This window comes from Anoplophora glabripennis, unplaced genomic scaffold, assembly GCF_000390285.2.
Source record: "Anoplophora glabripennis isolate ALB-LARVAE unplaced genomic scaffold, Agla_2.0 scaffold1242, whole genome shotgun sequence".
Lineage (NCBI taxonomy): Eukaryota > Metazoa > Arthropoda > Insecta > Coleoptera > Cerambycidae > Anoplophora > Anoplophora glabripennis.
Genome location: NW_019417323.1, coordinates 75355 through 95269, shown reverse-complemented (window position 1 = coordinate 95269; position 19915 = coordinate 75355). Strand labels below are relative to the sequence as shown.

The 19915-nt window shown below is 36.4% G+C and overlaps 1 protein-coding gene across 3 annotated transcripts in view; it reads right to left on the bottom strand.

Annotated features, from left to right (window-relative positions):
- Nucleotides 1–1083: 1083 nt before the first annotated feature.
- The window catches only part of LOC108916150 (ankyrin-3), a gene marked incomplete at its 3' end in the record, with an annotated part of 43822 nt that continues 24990 nt past the window's right edge, over nt 1084–19915 (bottom strand). Inside the window, 15 exon segments of one of the 3 annotated variants that reach the window (XM_023456178.1) lie at nt 1084–1201; nt 1254–1388; nt 3479–3571; nt 6148–6262; nt 6838–6906; nt 6983–7279; nt 7611–7766; nt 8082–8372; nt 8432–8635; nt 9213–9373; nt 9431–9707; nt 9917–10399; nt 10785–10948; nt 12144–12276; nt 14639–14746. In XM_023456178.1, coding sequence (XP_023311946.1) covers nt 1084–1201; nt 1254–1388; nt 3479–3571; nt 6148–6262; nt 6838–6906; nt 6983–7279; nt 7611–7766; nt 8082–8372; nt 8432–8635; nt 9213–9373; nt 9431–9707; nt 9917–10399; nt 10785–10948; nt 12144–12276; nt 14639–14746 — 2804 coding nt within the window. 3 annotated transcript variants of the gene reach the window in all.

Sequence of the window (19915 nt, the reverse complement as noted above, 5' to 3'; positions counted from 1 at the left end):
TTATGCAATTCTGGAACCTATAACGATCCTAGTTGCGAAGGTACAAATGAACTACTGCAACTTCTCTTCACCCGTAACCACCGTAACCGTAAGAGTTAGAAACCTGCAGTTTTCACAGTTTCTTGTCATCTGTGAGCAAAACGTGTACGTTATCTAGACTCGGAAATACCGAGACCTACATTATTTCTTTACAGTCTTAGGTGGAACTCCCCGTATATTTTCCTAGTAGTTGTAAATGAGTAGTTCAGAAGAGACTGCTTTTAACAAGCGTTTATATTAAAATCTGTCTCAGATCGCGGGTTTCACTTTTTAAATAAATAAATTTATTGAAGCTATATTGTTTTTTCCTAACCTCACAAAAAGATCCTGTGGCGTTCCAATGACCTTAGGCTCAGTCGATTTCGTAAGGGTTTCCGTAAGCTACATGTAATGCAGAATTGCAAATTCTCTGTAGGCTTATAGAAAATTACAGACGTTTCGATCAATTTGATATCATTTAATGTTATTATTATTTTTTTTACAATATATTATTTTCGTGTACGAAAATCCCGTACAAATATTTATATTTATTACTTTATCATTCCGATACCATAAACATAAGTCTGCAATTGCCATATTATCAGTCGTATATGTTACACGCCCCCAGAAATAACAGAGAAAAAGTAAATAACGACGATATCTTTCGAAGTTCTCCACATATTACAAAACAAACATATTTCTAAACGGAGATTAAGACTCGTTAAAGTATACCAATTCGAAAAAACGCAAAATATAATCTTATTTGTTTAAGATTGGCTTTATCTAACGTACATCACGTATAAACACACAAGATACCCGCAAGGAGAAATATCGATGACAAACAAGTAATTAACTTTCGATTTACAAACTGTCTTGATACTGTTAAATTTTCACCTGAAAAAAATGCGACATTACCACAAATAAGTAAAATCAGTACACCTCTTTCAACGACAGTTAATTTTAGAAGCTGCGAATACGTTCTTCTCCGATTTTAAAGTAAGCACACTGCGTTCGGACAAAGGGGGTAAAAAATACAAAAAAAAAAAAAAATCGTCCACTCACCCAGCCGTGATCGGCTGCCTGTTGATGTCCACGTTGTCGGGCGCGGAATAAGCGTTGGACGCGTAATACTCCTTCACGGCGTGCGGCGTTATGATGAGTTCGTTACTAATGTGCGACGGAGCTGAAATTCAATCACATATTATTACTGTTCGACTATTTGCTGCGACTTTTACCCATCGAGTTTCTGTTGTGCTCGCTCTTCTCGTCGCTGGTGACGTCGAGTCGCATGGAATCGTCGCCGAGGGACTTCATATCGTCGACTGTCATGTAGTTGTACTGGTGCTTGTCGCCCAACAGTGGATCGTCACCTGAACAAGAAGAGGAAAGTTATGGACGGCTCTGCGCTGGATCGGCACCAATTAAAACGAAATTACATAAACGAGTGATAAAACACTCGAACGTATTGATGCTATCTAGATAAGAAGTAACGTATACAATATTGATAAGAAGTTATAATTAACATAAATAGATATGTGTCGCTTCGAAGTATTAAATTACGTCGGCAGTAAAATTAGTAATCGGGGATTACGTAAGATCTGCAATCTTTTTTTTTTTTTGAGAAGCTCTCGGTCAGTCGCAAAGGGCTCTGGAAGTACGGCAGACTTTCAAAATATATCCCATAATAAAAAAAACTCACTGTAAATGTCGATATTACGATAATAAAATTAACACCCTGTATATTTGCAAAATAGAAATATATTTATTGTAATTAGTAGCAAGAAAATTCTATAAGATTGTTTATAAAGAGTGTACGATTCCACAAGGAAAACAAGTGCAAATAATTATCTTAAAAGAATTTTTAGGAAATTGCGTGCTTAAGATTTTTTTTTATCAAGAAATATGGGAATTAAAGAAATAATAATGTAATAAAGAGTAATGTAATTGAATTTGTACTAAAATTAATCAATCTTTTTTCTATTTCCAAATAAATCTACAAATTGTATCTTAGAGTTTTTGGGATCGCTGATTACGATGAGCGGCTCGGTTAGACTCCATCATGTCAAGTTCAAAGTCATTTGAAGGTCAAACGGTCAAAAAGCCCTCAAAAAATCTGAAAAAATGCTTGGACATGTTTTTGAGGTCGCTGAATCCGAATCCAGTGTTTATTTTTACTTTGTATCCTTCCTCGTGGTCATTCAAGATCATTTGAGGGGTTTTTGAGACAAAAATGCCAAGTACCATCCGAAAAATCTGAAAAACTTCATAGGTATGTTTTCAAGGACTCTGAATCTGAGGTCAGTCGACCTCATTTCAATGTCATTTGAAGGTCAAATGGTCAAAAAACCTTCAAAAAATCTGAAAAAATTCATGTTTTTACCGAATCCGGTAAAAATAAAAAATAAAATGTCCATGAATATTTTCAGATTCAGAAGGTTTTTTTGACCATTTGACCTTTATATGACCTTGAAATGAGGTCGACTGACCTCAGATTTAGATTCAGGGTCCTCGAAAACATACGTATGAAATTTTTCAATTTTTCGGATTTGGTTCAAAAACCCCTCAAATGACCTTGAGATCACCTTGAATGACCTCGAGGATGCATGCAAAAAAACAATAAACACTGGATCCGGACTCAACGATCTCATTTTTTTTCAGATTTTTTGTCCGTTTGACCTTCAAATGACCTTGAACTTGACATGATGGAGCCTAACCGACCCACTGATCGTAATCAGCGACCCCAAAAACCGTAGGATACCATCTTCGATTCCCGTGCACAAGCCTAGATAAAATGTTGACCTGTGTAATCGATAATACAGGGTGGTGATTTTATTTATTAAACTTTAGGAAGTAGATTATTAAAAAATACCGTAAAATGTCCATCATCGAACTTTTACGGGACGTTTTTGACGGCTATTAAACGTATTTTCAAATTTTCTGTTCTCTCAGTGTAGTAGAGAAAAAAGGTGGTGTGTGCTTTAAAAAAACCAACAAAAAAAAGTCATTGACAAAATACAAAATCTCTTTTCATTTAAAGTGGGCGTTTTTATGCGTAATTTTCAGTGAATTCACATCAGCCTTTCGACGAAGGTTTTAGAAAATCTAAGCAAGCTGTACAAATCCCTTTGGGCGATAATAGGCGTGCAATGCCCAACAAATACGAAGTTATCGATTAAAGAAGTCTTTCTAAAAGTGCCATTTCTCGTCTATAAAACGCCCGCCTTAAATGTTGGTAAAAACGACAGAACCGTCCTGTATAAAAAGAGAAACACTGGGATAACATTCGTTTCATTTAACGTACGCTTAAATCAAGTACACGTTAAATGAAATAAAAATGGTCGAAGCGGCTTTAAACCGTGCAGTTATCTCTAAGTGATCACCACGGGGTTAGGACATAAGCTAAAAGAAGCTAACTACTACGACGGGTGTTAGTTGAGGAGGAACAGACAGTGGGACTTACGTGTGTAGGTCATGTGTCCCTGGTAGAAGGGTAGATAGACGTGCTGAGCATGCGTCGGTCGACCATAAGCCACGGGAGGCTCGTCCACTCCGCCTGCATGCAACCAACCACCACCCTTAGCGGACACACGCTCATGGTTTTCTTAATAAATCTATCCCATACCCACCCCATCGCTTTGCTCAACCGGACGCGTACCGTTTTTACGTGCGCAATTAATTTCCGGAATCGTAAAAAAATATACTCTGTTCCTTTTCGCGTATGCTGAAGTTGTCAATTTGAGAAGAAGCGTGATTAAAGTAGGCGGAAAGTACCGGGTGAATCATGTTTAAGTGTAGTCCAGGTAATTTTCCAGGAAACTCAAATTTTTTTGCATTTTCTTCGTAGAGAAATAAATAAAAAAAACATTTTTTACGACATAAATTATTAATAACACTTTTTCCTTTGTACGCGACAACAAATCTTAAAATCGGAAAAAAAATTTCTGACTTTTTTATTTAAATTTGACCATTCTTCATTGAATTCTGTCTCCGACTCGACAGTATTTTATACACAAAAAACCATTTTAAAATTAAAGATAGCCGAGCCAGATCTGAAGACGCTGCCTTTTTATTATTTTTTTTTAAGTTTGTAATTAATGTAGCAAATTATTACATGCACAAACATGCGTTTGTACTTTTTAGACTTATTTGAAATGAGAATCTTGATGTAAAAAGACAAGGTAGAGAAAAGGTTGTCAAACGCCATTCTTAGTCAAACCGTTATAAATAACGAAAGTTATTAACGGAAAAAAAATTAAAAGCAAATTTTCTTCAACGCTGAATTTCAAATATTCCCTCTGAAAGTTAAAATTTTTAATACTTCTACCATTTTATACCTTTTTTTTTTTGAAGATTTTCAGATTTTACTAACGCGGAACAACTTCAGAGCATATTTCTTTACATGGAACACGTAAAAAAAAGAACAAACCAGAGTTAAAACTAAATTTTAGACTACCTACCAGTTTTAATGTTATATACTATTAAATAAATTGGTTAATTAATCTACCACATGGCAAATCAACATTAAAAAAAATGCAAAAGGGAAATGCAAAACAATATGGCTATGCAGAAACGAGAAATGTTCCGGTAAAATTAGAACGGGAAAAAAATTAAATGTATGAGAGTCGATGTATCCAAATCCGGTGTTCGTTTGACAAAGTTAGCTCAGGAAGATTCTCTGAATGTAAAACTTCTCGCTGAAACAGAATCCGAGGACCAAAAGTTGTATTCCCATCAAAAAACAAGGGTTGACCTTCAATTAACCTTCAACACAAACTTAAGATGACCTTGAAAAATAAATCAACCATGTGCCAGAACGTAAAATTTCTTGTCCTTTCATAATCCAAGGACAAAACTTGTATACCATCAAAAAACAAGAGTTGACCTTTAAATAACCTTCAACATAAACTTATGATGACCTTAAAAAATAAATCAGCAATATTGTACGTAAAATTGCTCCCTATTTCAGATTTCAAGGAGAAAAATTGACCTGACCTTCAAATAACCTTGAACACGACCTTAAAAAATAAATCAATCACGTATTTGAACATAAAATTTCTTGCTCTTTCAGAACCCGGGAACAAAACTTGTATACCATCAAAAAACAAGAGTTGACCTTTAAATAACATTGAATATGACCTTGAAATAAATCAACATCATATCTGTACGCAAAATTGCTCCCTTTTTCAGATTTCGAGGACAAAATTGACCTGACCTTCAAATAACCTTGAACACGATTTTAAAAAATAAATCAATCACCCATTTGAACATACAACTTCTTGTTCTTTCAAAATCCAGGGACAAAACTTGTATACCATCAAAAAACAAGAGTTGACCTTCAAATAACATTGAATATGACCTTGAAGTAAATCAACAACATATCTGTACGTAAAATTGCTCCCTTTATGACCTTAAAAAATAAATCAGCAACATATTCTACGTAAAATTGCCCCCCGTTTCAGATTTCAAGGACAAAAATTGACTTGACCTTCAAATAACCTTGAACACGACCTTATAAAATAAGTCAACCACGCATCTGAACATAAAATTTCCTGTTCTTTCAGAATCCGGGGTCAAAACTTGTATACCATCAAGAAGCAAGAGTTGATCTTCAAATAACATTGAAGATGACCTTGAAATAAATCAACATCATATCTGTACGCAAAATTGCTCCCTTTTTCAGATTTCGAGGACAAAATTGACCTGACCTTCAAATAACCTTGAACACGACCTTAAAAAATAAGTCGACCAAGTATCTGAATATAAAATTTCCTGTTCTTCCAGAATTTGTAGACAAAACTCGTATCAAACAAGAGTTGACCTTAAAATAACCTTGAATAATGGCAACTTTGTCAAACGGACACCAGATTCGGACCCAGTTAAATTCCAAAATAGCAACGATTTATTTAACAAATTAATATAAAAAATATCCCTCAAACATTTGCATTTCCGAGATATAAAAGTAACTAATATAAAAAAAAACGTACAAACAAAACAAAACAAAAAAAAACAAAAGTCTACAACGACCGGTATTATTAATTCCTCTGGCACAGAGAAGCGACAAATAATATCACACAGATCCCCCACTATTTCTAAAGCTGAATATTAATAAGTGATTAACGACGTACTAACCGCCTTCGTCCTCCGAGTCGGACATGAACGTCTCCTGCATAGCCTCCGGAGCGACAACCTTGTATTTTTCCTCTATGTTCACCGTCGTCGTCGTAGTGATGTTCGTTTCCGTAACCACNTTTTCAGATTTCGAGGACAAAATTGACCTGACCTTCAAATAACCTTGAACACGACCTTAAAAAATAAGTCGACCAAGTATCTGAATATAAAATTTCCTGTTCTTCCAGAATTTGTAGACAAAACTCGTATCAAACAAGAGTTGACCTTAAAATAACCTTGAATAATGGCAACTTTGTCAAACGGACACCAGATTCGGACCCAGTTAAATTCCAAAATAGCAACGATTTATTTAACAAATTAATATAAAAAATATCCCTCAAACATTTGCATTTCCGAGATATAAAAGTAACTAATATAAAAAAAAACGTACAAACAAAACAAAACAAAAAAAAACAAAAGTCTACAACGACCGGTATTATTAATTCCTCTGGCACAGATAAGCGACAAATAATATCACACAGATCCCCCACTATTTCTAAAGCTGAATATTAATAAGTGATTAACGACGTACTAACCGCCTTCGTCCTCCGAGTCGGACATGAACGTCTCCTGCATAGCCTCCGGAGCGACAACCTTGTATTTTTCCTCTATGTTCACCGTCGTCGTCGTAGTGATGTTCGTTTCCGTAACCACTTTCAGCTCCTCCACCACACTGATATACCCAAGTTTATTCGCTATTCCCAGGGCCGTCTGGCCGCTCTGAAAACAAAACGCACGTAAATTAAAAAAAGAACCGTTTAATTTTTGACTGCATCGGCTTAAGCGACGCGCTTACATTCGTCACGGCGTTGGGATCGGCCTTATTCTTCAACAACAGGCTGATGACGAGGACGTGTCCCTGCTGCGCGGCCTGATGCAACGGCGTGTAGCCCGCCGATGTGACGGGGTTAACCTCGGCCCCTTGTTCGATCAGGAGGCGTACCATGTTGACGTGGCCGTGGTGGCAGGCGACGTGCAGTGGCGTGTAGCCCTGCTTGGTCTGGGCGTCCTTCTGCGCGCCGGCTTTCAGCAGCAGTTGAGCGACCGGGACTCGGTCATCTTGGGCGCAGAGGTGAAGCGGCGTAAGACCGTTCTAAAATGGGGGAAAAAAATATCGTAACGGGCAAAAAGTTGCAAAATTCTAAACTAAACATTCCTTTTCTTGTTCGGACACTTCAGCGACCAATCGGAGCTAGCAACAAGAATAAAATGGTGAACAGTTTAAATTTAACCAGAATACGATCCTATTCCAAACGCTTGCGAAAGGCAACGGAAGTTTGGCTCTGCTGTTCAGTTAAAATGCTGTATACTTCTGAAAAGTCACTACTGCCAGCTGTCTTCACACCTGGCATGATACGAAGGGATGGTAAACAGGTAAAAAACAATCTGCAACGTACAGAATAGTGAAAAAAAATGAAACTAACCTTGGCTGCGTGATTGGAATTGGCTTGATGTTCTAATAGCAGGGAAGACATGTCGGAATGGCCTTCTTGCGCACTTAAGTGTAAGGGTGTAAATCCAGCTTTAGACTCTGCGTCCGCTTGAGCTCCATATTCCAATAAGGTTGTTGCAATGTCCATCTAAAAAGCAGATTTAAAAAAAATAAAACATAATTTTCCCCGTACAAATCGCCAATAAACATGATCAGTTGCAACCCACCGGACCATACAGATCCGATTAAATAATTACGCAACTCGTTAAAAACAGACAAATTTCCAAGAAGACCAACTGAAACCATTAAAGGAGAGAGAGTGTACAATTTCATCGCCGATGTGAAACCAGCTCATTTAAAAAAAAATACCATGTCAGCCGGTCACACTCGGATTACCGTAAAAATGAAAACAATTACTGGGAACAACACGAGCTCTAATTACACGGCAACAGCTCTCGCCTACCTGATTTTTGCGTGCAGCAATGTGCAGCGGAGTATGTCCGTTCTTGGCGGTGGCGTGGGGCGAAGCGCCCTTGTCCAGCAACAGCAGAGCGACGGGCTGGTGGTCGTAGTGGGCGGCGACGTGGAGGGGCGTAACGCCGTTCTTTCCCTGGGCGTCGGCGGGCGCGTCGCGTTGGAGCAGGAGACGCGCCACGTTTAGGTGGCCGTACTTCGCCGCCAGGTGGAGGGGCGTGAAGCCCTTCTTGGTCGTGGCGGTCAGGTCGGCGCCGTTGTCCAGCAGAACGGAAGCGACCTAAATAAAAAACAAATAATAAATGACAAATAATTAAATAAATAACAAATAACGCTTACTTCCTCTTGCCCTTCCTTAGCGGCAATGTGAAGCGGCGTGTACAGGTCCTTAGTGGTGGCGTGAGGCTGGGCGCCGTGCTGCAGTAACAACATGACGATGTCGACGTTGCCAAGCCTGGAGGCGACGTGCAGCGGCGTTTGTTCTTCTCTCGCTTTTGCATCGACTGCCGCTCCGTTCCGAAGAAGTATCCTTATTATATCCGTCTGTTCAGAAAAAATAAAGTTATGTAGCGAATCGTAGCGATTTATTTCAAGCAATAAAGTTATGTAGCGAATCATAACGATTCATTTCAAGCAATAAAGTTATGCAGCGAATCGTAGCAATTAATTTCAAGCAATAAATTATGTAGTGAATTGTAGTGATTTATTTCAAGCAATAGTTATATATCGAATCCTAGCGCTTTATTTCAAGCAGTAAAGTTATGTAGCGAATCGTAGCAATTTATTTCAAGCAATAAAGTTATGTAGCGAATCGTAGCGATTTATTTCAAGCAATAAAGTTATGTAGCGAATCATAGCTATTCATTTCAAGCAATAAATTATGTAGTGAATTGTAGCGATTTATTTCAAGCAATAGTTATAAATCGAATCCTAGCGCTTTATTTCAAGCAATAAAGTTATGTAGCGAATCGTAGCGATTCATTTCGAGCAATAAAGTTATGCAGCGAATCGTAGCAATTTATTTCAAGCAATAAAGTTACGTAGCGAAATGTAGCTATTTATTTCAAGCAATAAAGTTATGTAGCGAATCGTAGCGGCAATTTATTTTAAGCATAAGTACCTGGTTCGCCCTAGCGGCCAGATGCAACGGGGTTTCGCCCCTGACGGTGGGTATATCGGGACTGGCGTCGTGTTGAAGTAAATAGATGACGATGTTCATGCATCCCATGAAACTGGCGACGTGGAGAGGCGTCAGGCCGCTCTCAGTCGTGGCGCTTATACCTGTTTAAGAGCAAGTTTAAAGTAAACGTAACGTACCGAAATAAATTATATGCTTACTAGCTCCGTGTTTCAGTAAAAGCTCCACCATTTTTAATCGGTTTTTCTTGCAGGCTATGTGTAGGGGCGTGAAACCGTTCAAAGCTCTAGCGTTAGGGTCGGCGCCTCTGTCTAGGAGTAATTTCGCCACTCTAACGTGGCCGCAGTGGGCGGCGACGTGAAGGGCCGTCAGATAATCCACCGTTACCTCGTCTACAGGAGCTCCGTGGTAGAGTAAAATCCTGGCGGCGTCTACATGTTCGCCTTGTGCAGCCATGTGCAAGGGGGCCAAACCGTTCTATGAACAAAGTACAATGCGTTATATAGAACCTTCATAAATTATTACAAACCAGGAAACTTGCGCGCTTAGGCAACCAACATTGCACGATTGGCATTGTCAACTAAAAATCGCAAAACTTATAATGAACCATTGTATTTACGTTTCCGAACAGAATTACTGGTCATAAAATCATTTATAAACGTACTGTGAAAGTGTGGTATATTTACCTTCGTCTTGGCATGCATCGGAGCACCGTTCTCCAACAACATATCAACAACCTGATCGTGACCACTTCTGGCTGCACAATGAAGGGGCGTCAAACCGTCTCTAGTTTTCGCTTGGATGTCGGCACCCTTCGCCACCAACAACGTGACCATGTTGATCTTCCCCCATTTACAAGCGACGTGGAGGGGCGTTATGTTATGTTTAGCGGTGTAGTTAACGTCAGCACCTTTCTCGTAAAGCAAGGAAGCGACTTTATCGTTACCGTAATGGGCGGCTATGTGTAAAGGGGTGAAACCACTTTTTGAGGTTACGTCGGGGTTGTGTTCGTTTTGGAGGAGGAGGGAAGCGGCTTTCACGTCGTCTTTCTTGGCGGCTATGTGCAGCGCCGGCAATCTTACTTTGCCTCTCGTGTCGTTTTCTAGTAGTACTGCGACCACTTTGTCGTGGCCTTGCTGCATGGCAACAGCGAGAGGGGTGAAACCATCCTACGTTAAATAATTGTATGTATATTCAAGTTTTTAAGGATGTAAAATGTAAAATATAAAAAAATTTGGTGTGAAAAGTGAACAAAATTGTATTTTACTCTGCAGACGAAAATAAATATATTTTTTAAATAAATATTGTTAATATTTTTCATCACATGAAATAATTAATGATGTGAACATATATTTACAGCAAAATCTGCTTAACTCGGTAAATTCTCCAAGGGATATAAAATTAACGAATATAGTAAAAAGTAATAAACGTTTATCGGCAAGCTTTAATATTCGTTCAAAAAGTACTAGTTTTTATTGTAAACGAAGTAATTAAATTCACACTAAGCTCAAAAAAAACATTACGCATATGACTAAAATAAAAAAAAGCTTTTACCTCCGTGGCAAGAGTTTGATTTGCTCCTTTCGACAGTAAATACCGAACGACACCATCATGGTTTTCTTGTGAAGCCATATAAAGTGGTGTGAATCCGTTTTGGGACTGAACGTTGAGGGAAGCGCCATGTTGCACCAGTAACCGGACCACTTCTTCTTGTCCGGCTGAAAATTCATCAAGCAGTCAACGATCGACTTAAACTTTACTTAAAACATTTTAATCACTTCACTGTAAGACATGTAAGGTTTAATATTTTTAGGATTTATAGATGAAAAAAACCTAAATACTCTATCTTAATTGAATTGCCTCATCTCATTTTAAATTAAAAAAAAAAACAATGTAGGTAAACAAAGTAACAATGTAGTTTTTTAAGGTTAAGATCTTTGCAGTAGTTCATTTGTACCTCTGTAACAATCGTTACATGGACGCTTCCAGAATTTTTGTTGGTTTACATACGCTGCGTTTTAATAAAAAAAAGCAATTACTGAGTAGAATCGTTCTACACAAATTTTACAATCTTTAAATTACAAACATTGTCATTTTCCGCATGTGGTACGGTGCGTATTCAAATTTAATAAGCCTCTAATTAACATGAACTGAACCAACGAAGACAATACTTATCCGTCCACAAATTGAAAAATGCATTGCGAATAACTTGTAGTTGCATAGGATTTTTGTGAACGTTGTGGGATTCGGTAATTATAAGGGAAGCAGAGCATGACTTCCAACTTGCCGAGAGAAATAATGACAAGTACGTTGGCATGACTCGTTCAAACTGTTTCTTTTTTTTTTTCGTGTACTACGTTTGTATTTATTGTGACTTTACAGTAAACACTGAAAAATGTATAACGGCTTTACTGGACTAAAAACAATCGAATAGTTTTTGTCACATCGTGAATAAGGAAACAAATCAGAGAACACCGCTGGTCATTGTCCAATAGTACTACTAAAAATGGTATTTTACAGTCACTAGGTACGTCACTGATGTCAGCAACTTTCTTCCAAAACCACAAAAATTGGTGTAAAAAGTAAAACAGTAACAAAGTCATGAAAAATTAATTATTAACACAGATTGAATAGCACAGACTGGTGTCTCAGTTCAAAAAACTAAAGACCAGTAGCGCTCAAAACGGTTGCGCCAAGAACTATTCCTTAAACGCGGGAAATTTGAAACATAAAGCACCTTCATTCCTCCTTTCTCTATAACTACCCATTTCACTTTTTTGAATTAAATTAATTAACTTCGCGGTTACGACCGACGCTTTGTGAGCTACACGTTGAAAAGGGCGTAGCTCCAAAATCGCGGCGCTTAATTTGATTTTCAAAGGGAATACGCTGCCGACCAATTAGTTCACTTACCAAGAGAAGCGATGTGCAACGAGGTGTTGCCCTTCTTGGTGGCGGCGTCGACGATAGCGCCCCTCTTCAGCAGCTCCCTGACGATCTCCACGTGTCCCTCCTTGGAGGCGAGGTGAAGGGCGTTGAGACCGTTCTGGAATTTAAGGAATATCAGGACGACTTCGCATGATGAGGACATCGAGAGGCCGACGGGACGGGATCGGACGATAGACTAGCCGGTGTGGATTTGAGGAGTTCGTTTCACCGGGTCCGAGCAAGTTACGAGGGTACGCCGATTATCAGTTAATAAAAGTAAACGAATTGCCAACGGTTTACAAATAAAACCAAGGTTTACATAACATAAGAACAGAGCTATCACAGAAAATAAAATTTGGGCAACTCTTCTCTAGCTTTTATAACGTACAGCCCAATATTGCAATGCTTGAATCTCGATTGCATTAAGGGAAACGTTCTAACCTCTTTTAATGAAGTATTTCAATGATTTCGTCTAATAATATTACTTTGTTTAGCATTTTTCAAACAGTTTTTATTTTTTGGGCATTTCGACACTGTAAATTAGGAAAAAAAATAGTAATTAATCCCCAGCAAATAATAAAAATATGATACAAAGGGCGACGACTTAAAGAGTTGAATCTCCTTACACATTTTTAGACGGTTCGTCATGGTAAAACTTTCCATTGACCCTCGTATCATAGAAAAGGTATGTGGTGTGACTGTATTATACCATAATAATTTACATTACAATAATATTGGTTTAGTTTTATCAGTTGTGATAGGCAGTCGCAGGAATTTGCATATAAATTATTTTAAAGTACGATACATTTTGTAGATTATATAATTTAATGTTCATGGGGTGGACAGAAACTATATTATTCACTATTCTGACCCTCTGATCCTACGTTCCAAGTGACAGTTTTGATGTCAAAGTTCAAATAGAGTACTATATTGTCGGGTTGTAGTATAACAAGACGCAAAAAGACTAACTTCGAGCACAAAATGTCCTAAAAATGTAATAGATGAGTCTGTCTTAGTTTTGATTTGTTGCTAATCTTTATTCTATTCAAAGGTCGAAATTTTTCGAAATTTCGACTAGTTATGTTTGATTTAAATGTTAAAAATAACCTTGAATATAACTATTAGAAACAAGTTGTTCTAGATTTTCCACGATTAAAATAAATATTTTCATTTAATGTCAGCATATTATGTACAAATTACCAAATCTAAACACATTTTTAATGTCAGTTGATAACCTTTTAAAAGAGATATCAATTTTGTTTTCGTTTCATATAAAAATATTTCAAAACATTTATTAAATTTAAAATTTCATTAAAATATTTGGAATTATTCAATTTTCACGGCTGAAAACATACATAGGTATTGAATTTTTGAAACCGAGAGTTGCACTAACCAAATTTGGACAGGACATAGCTAATACAATGCGAAACATCGCCTTAATGTTAAAAACATTGTCACCGCTGTTTTTGGTGGTCAAAATATTTAGGATTATTCAATATCAATCAAAAAGTAAAGGAAATTTTCAAATTACGCGTGTCGTATCTTGACTATCGAGTCAGTCCTTTTTTTGTGTATTTGTAGCACTGTCAGTGACGTACTTGTTAATTTTTAGGCAGCTGCCACACTTAGTTTGTATTTGGCGAGCAAACGAGTAAGACTTACCTCAGTGTTTTGGCGATTTTTATGGAGAAATCGGAGTTTGTGTAAAAAACGGAATTAAGTGCAGCGAAATGTATCAAAGGCCTTAAAGAAGGCCTTTGGCGACGACATTATGTCATAGCCACGAGTTTATCAACGCAACGGTACAAATGTTTCCAGGAAGGCCAAGAATACATCGAATATAACAGGGGGATGACACAAAAACTGAAGATTAATGAAATACTTTCTGTGAAAATTAACAATTCCCGTTAATTTTTGATCAAACCTCGTACGAACAATTTAATTCTGACACAAGACTCTGTTTGCTCTATTTGCGCGTATTTGTTGCAAAGAAGTGAAGCAAACACGAAAAATCTTACATGAACGAACGAGTTTTAAATTTTGCAGCAATAAACCGCGTAATTACATTCATAAAAAGATAAATAATGGACGAATTAATCAAACATAAATAACCCTGACACACTAATCCCACTTAAGACTTGCGCAAGGTCAAATTCCATGTTTGCAACTGCTACTGTTTAATCTTTACCTTTTGCGATTGAATACGGTGTTTCTGGCAAATTTTCGATAAAATAATAAGCAAATTTAAATCTATTTAATTTCTAGCCCCTTACCGCACACCTCAGGGATCTGTTCCGGGACCATTATTACTCAATATATTTATACACAGCCCACAGCGTAACTGATGTATTAGATCTGCCTTACTCGCTTTATGCTGATGATTTGATAACTTTCACCACAATTAAAACATTAGATATACTCGAAAATCACCTATTCTTATTTTTAATTACAATTATAGCAACCGTAAACCGAGAACTTACCGCATTTGACGTATTTATGTCCCTAACAGTCCCCGAATCCAGATATTCCTGGATTTTATCCAGCTGTCCCGCTCTAGCTGCCCTTAAAAAAGCCGTATTCGGATCAGTCTGAAAAAAAAAGAGAAACTATAACAATCTAGATTAAAAAACAACTAATACAAAATGAGTTCAAATGATTATTCAAAGTTTATGATAATATATACTATAAATGTGTTAATGTTAGACGTTATTTTTTTAAATGAATACCCTGTAAATATATAACGCCAGAACTTCAATAAAACCTCTTTAGTCCAGTAGGCAGAGGTTCAGAAGCCGTAATTTTCCATACACCACATTTTTTTTATGTCTCTGCAAGTGGGCTCTAGGACGGTACATTATACTGCACATAGTGAGGAAAAAATATTATAAACATAATATTTTAAGGCAAAAGACAATGGCAAATAAATAAAATTGCCCTTCTCGGAACACAGTCGTCAAACACACTGTATAAGTTAATCGTACTATCAAGTAGAAAAAAAACACCGTCACAATTTATATTTTATTTATTATTTTAATTAAAACTGATCAGTTGTAACATGAAAGCTCTGGAAATAGCGCATTCGCTGATTTCGCTGCGACACTTTCTTAGGATTTAATTGGCCACTAATAACATTGCCTTGAATGGAAACGCATAATTTGAAATTTCCTTTTAAACTGAACGAACTAATTCGTATAGTTTACCGGCGCCGTATACCCACAATGCTCAATTCTGCCTCAAGTCACGATATGCAGAGTAATAATTTCTGTTAGTAAGCAGCATGTCATGCTGGTAAAAACTACGAATAAATTCTTTGTAAGGCCCGAATTTTCTTAGATGCTTATTAAGACTAAAAATAAATAAATACTGCTTTAATAAGGATTATAATTTGACTGATAAAAACCATATGCCGCGTCTTAATACATATAAAAAAAGTTATTAATTATTTGGTATATCTTCTTAAATATAAGTTAGGCGTTACTAGAGGAACACCCTGTGCAACTACGGTTATCTTATAAACAAAAATGTTAACTGAAACCATTAAAATGAAGCTGCTAATTTAAGTTATGTTTGTACCTACACTACTAATAAAAAATAATTGTAAAAAAAATAAAATAAATAACCAGCGAGACACATTGTATTAATGGAAACAAACCATTTCAATACTGATACATCGTTACATCGGCCTAAGTCTTAAGTACTATTTATATAAGTCGTTGAGAGAACACTTTTTGATGTCGGTAGTGTTTCAGTTACTATTTTCAGTACGCACATTAATTTTTTTCTTTCTATTGTCGAAAACTGACTTTATTCTAGCTGTAAATTGAAACAATTTTACCTAAAAGGTATTATAGTCATTTACGTAACGGTTTTTTAACATTATTTCAATTGACAATCTGAAAAAAAGGAATAAGCAATATTTTAAGTAAAAGTCAAGTTCCTGTTTTAAGAGATTCATAATTATTAAAATTTCGAGATGTTATGTTGACCGATATCATGATATTATGTTCCTTGTTCCTTCATTTCGGAATGATATAATTATTACTTTTACGAGTGTTCGGTTGGAAAACATAAACGAGACAATAAACAAGCGCAAAACGTAAACGTTCACTCATAACGAGAGGCTTACAGATGGTTTTCATGAAATTGAGATAAACACATTCAACTCAAAAGTCGGTCAAAGATGACGCGGCATTTCAGCTATTATTCTCATTTTATGTTGGTGATGTTTTTTTAGATTGTGACATGCCAGTCTAAAGTGCCTGCCTTACAAAAAATTAAAATGTTTTACGAGATATTCAGTTTTCAGAGACCATGAACAAAATTTTGAGCATTTTCTACACTATAAAAAATTAGTAGGTAGTTCTCAGACTAAAGATTATCTTCTTACCCCCCTTAAGACAATGCTTGATACCCTCCGATTCCATTTAACAACAACGCTTTCCAGATCCCCAGAGTGAACGTCACTTCACGAAACTAGGTCCCCATATCACGCACGAGGGAGTTTTCATAAAAGTTGTAAAACGTCACACGATCGAGGCACAGATTGGTTTTGAGATCCCCATCGAAGACGAGATAAAATCAATTTTGCGAGCGCAGGATGAAAAAGAGATATCGAAATGGAATAACGACGATCCCTGCTTAGAAATCCGATTATTGTTATGAAACCGAACGCCGTTTTTATTTACCTGTAGCTGGTAGGCATGGGTGTGCGCGTAAGTTTTTCTAACAGGCAAATAAACAGACCCTTCTTTAGGCGTAAGTTATTATTTGATGTTTATTTTATAACATTCTATACAGAATACCTTTGCGTCGATTGTAGGGCGTAGTTTTACCATTCAGAGGTAGATCATTAACTGAACACCAATTATGTATATAAGTTGTCAAGTACAATCAATAGAAGATTCCAAGAACAATTTCGAGGCATTCAGTTGGATCATTAATAAAAAATAACAAACAGCAGGGGTCCCAGGACTGACCCTTGCGGAACCCCTAAAGATCGAAGGAATTTTCAAACATACTAATCTTTTCACAGTTGTTTCATTCGGGGAGTTTCTTCTACCGAAAATTCTACGTAATTAACGCACAGTCTCAGCTACAGGCTCTCTGTACCTGTAATGAATTTTCACAATCTGATCCTTTCGTATACCAGACTCGTTTTAACAAGACGGAAACACATCCTAGTCCTTCCTTTCTAGTATTCAATGATATACACTTCTTCATTAAACACGTTCGATTTCGGTACGCCTATGTTTACGATCACAGGAAGGAATAGGGAAAAGTTTAAATCCTTTCATCGCCAGCACGAAACGTTGTTCTCTCTGTCTCAGAGGTAGACAGAGAACGGTAGTACCTGCAGTAATTAAATTGCCATGTCCATTGTTAATTATTAATTAGTACCTTGCGCAATCGCGACTACGGAAGGGAGTTTTTCAACGCGAGCTAGCCTTTGTTTGGAACCGTACGATTAATTATTGATGGTGGATGGGCAGCTGGTCTCAAATTAAGTAAGTAGGCACATCGTGTGCGTGCTTCTAAATAATATTGATGTGGTAGAGAGAGAATAGCATCGTTACGTACAAAAAAATTGCTTACTTTAATTATTAAATTTGGATCAACCACAATGAAACACGAAAGAACGTGTAATGCCTCTGTCTAGAGCAAGATTATCTTGAAATACAAGTATATATTACTTGGGAAAAGCAAAAACATTTGCCCTTTAACCATTTTAATGAAAGTACATCGAACTGCAATTAAAGAATACACCAAACGACGAACAAGAGTAACATTTTGTAGTGACTTTTCCACTTTCACAGATACCAAAGGTTCAGGTATACGTCGGCGAATAACTCGAACGAAAAATCGTAACTGTGTTCGGGTCATGGTGGTTTGGTTAAACTGCCATGGAGTTGGTAATTGGTTCCACTTGCTGCTCGCGACATTTTTCGTTCATTGCCAACATCCTCTGGTACACAATGTACTTTGTTTCGTTCAACAAGTGAATAATCAGCGGTACCGAACCTCGATACGTTTATTTCTATTCGAACGCGATGATTTGACTTGGGTTGGGGATACCGGCAATCAAAACGTAGAAACCCAGTTACATTTGCATTATAAAATTGCATATGCTTATTTGTCTACGTATTTAAGGGCCGTTTCATGTTTATTCTGATTTCGGGAATTGTAATTTGAATATAGATCGACATTCAGTCAAAAATATTGACAATGTTCTTGGTTAGAATTAACAGAAACCAGTTGCCACGTCATCGGTTTCGATTTAGAGGCTGTTTCAGATATAATTTAATTCGAAGACCACGTCTTTTGGAAAAACGTTTACAGGAGCAATATCTTTTCAATTACCGCCACTATTTCCATTCTACAGAGTTTAAACTTGCATTTTCCCAGAAAGGCAAAAAAAATTACATTTTTATCAAAATGGCACACCTTGTACAAACACTATCCAAATATAATTAGTTGTGAAACGAATTTACCTTTTCAATTCTCTGTTTCCTTAAACAAAACGTCGAAATAAAATCATAAAAGGGCCGTTAGTCCCCGTTTATCGGTCGAATTACCAAAGCCGTTCCCACTGATGAATATTTAACACAAGTATTTTGCAGCTGAGAGTCACATTATGCGACGGCACGCCCTAGTTAGGGCGAGTCCTAGCTCAACACAAAATTAGTTCCCTGGAACACATCCTTCTGAAGCTCCTCAAAGCGCTTTTTAAAAGTGTTTTCAGAACAGCTTCCGTGTTGGATAAAGGATTAATCTCCCGCTCGAATTACCTGTTTTATTATTTATTGCCGGCATTTTCAGGGTTTCAGGAGATATGGAATATAGTCCATGGAGCGAAGAGAAAAATAGGGTAAAACCTCCGAATACTTTCGGATAGATCCGATTTTCATAAAAATTTGCAATTAAGCTTATTTAACACTGTAGATGAAAAGTTATATACGCTTGATATGCGTTTCTTATTTTTAGGGGATGAAAACCACCCTTATGCTAAAAAACTGAATAAATATAAAAATGGGCGTTATATAGACTAAAATCATATCTTAATATATAGAATAAATATTGTTTTATATTGTGGGATATAATTCACGTTATTTCAACCCTTAAAAACCGCCCCTAATGATAAAAATACAAAATTAATGGTTTCTTTGACCTTAAAATATTTTTATAGCGCATATATTATAGATAAAAATATGTTCAATAGTTTATGGTATTATAAATAATTTATTACAATATTTCAACCCTTAAAAAACTACCCCTAATTACAAAATATTAGAAAATATAGTTTTTAACAGTTTGAAATGACCTAGTACAAACAGGATAAATTAAATTCTTTTACCTGTTACAAGGTAACAATACAATACAATTTATAATTTATCGCATTGTTTTAACCCTTAAAAACCACCCCCAATGACAGAATATAAAAAAATAGCTTTTAAATTATTTAAAATGAATTATATTGTATAATGAAGTATATTGTTTTTTCGTAATAACTTTCTTTCTCGCGATTTACTTTAATTTATGCAATATTCAAAATAATTATTTTTCAATATTTTTTTCATGCAAAAAGTCATAATTTCAAATTTTCTAAAATATATTATTTTATTATGTATACCTATGAATGCTCCAAAGTTGTGGATAACCAAAATATTGATATGTTCCGAAAATTGAAGCGGTAAGGAACTATTGTTTTTTTTTACGATAACTTCCTTAATTTTAAAGCTTTTCAGACGATTCAAAAACAG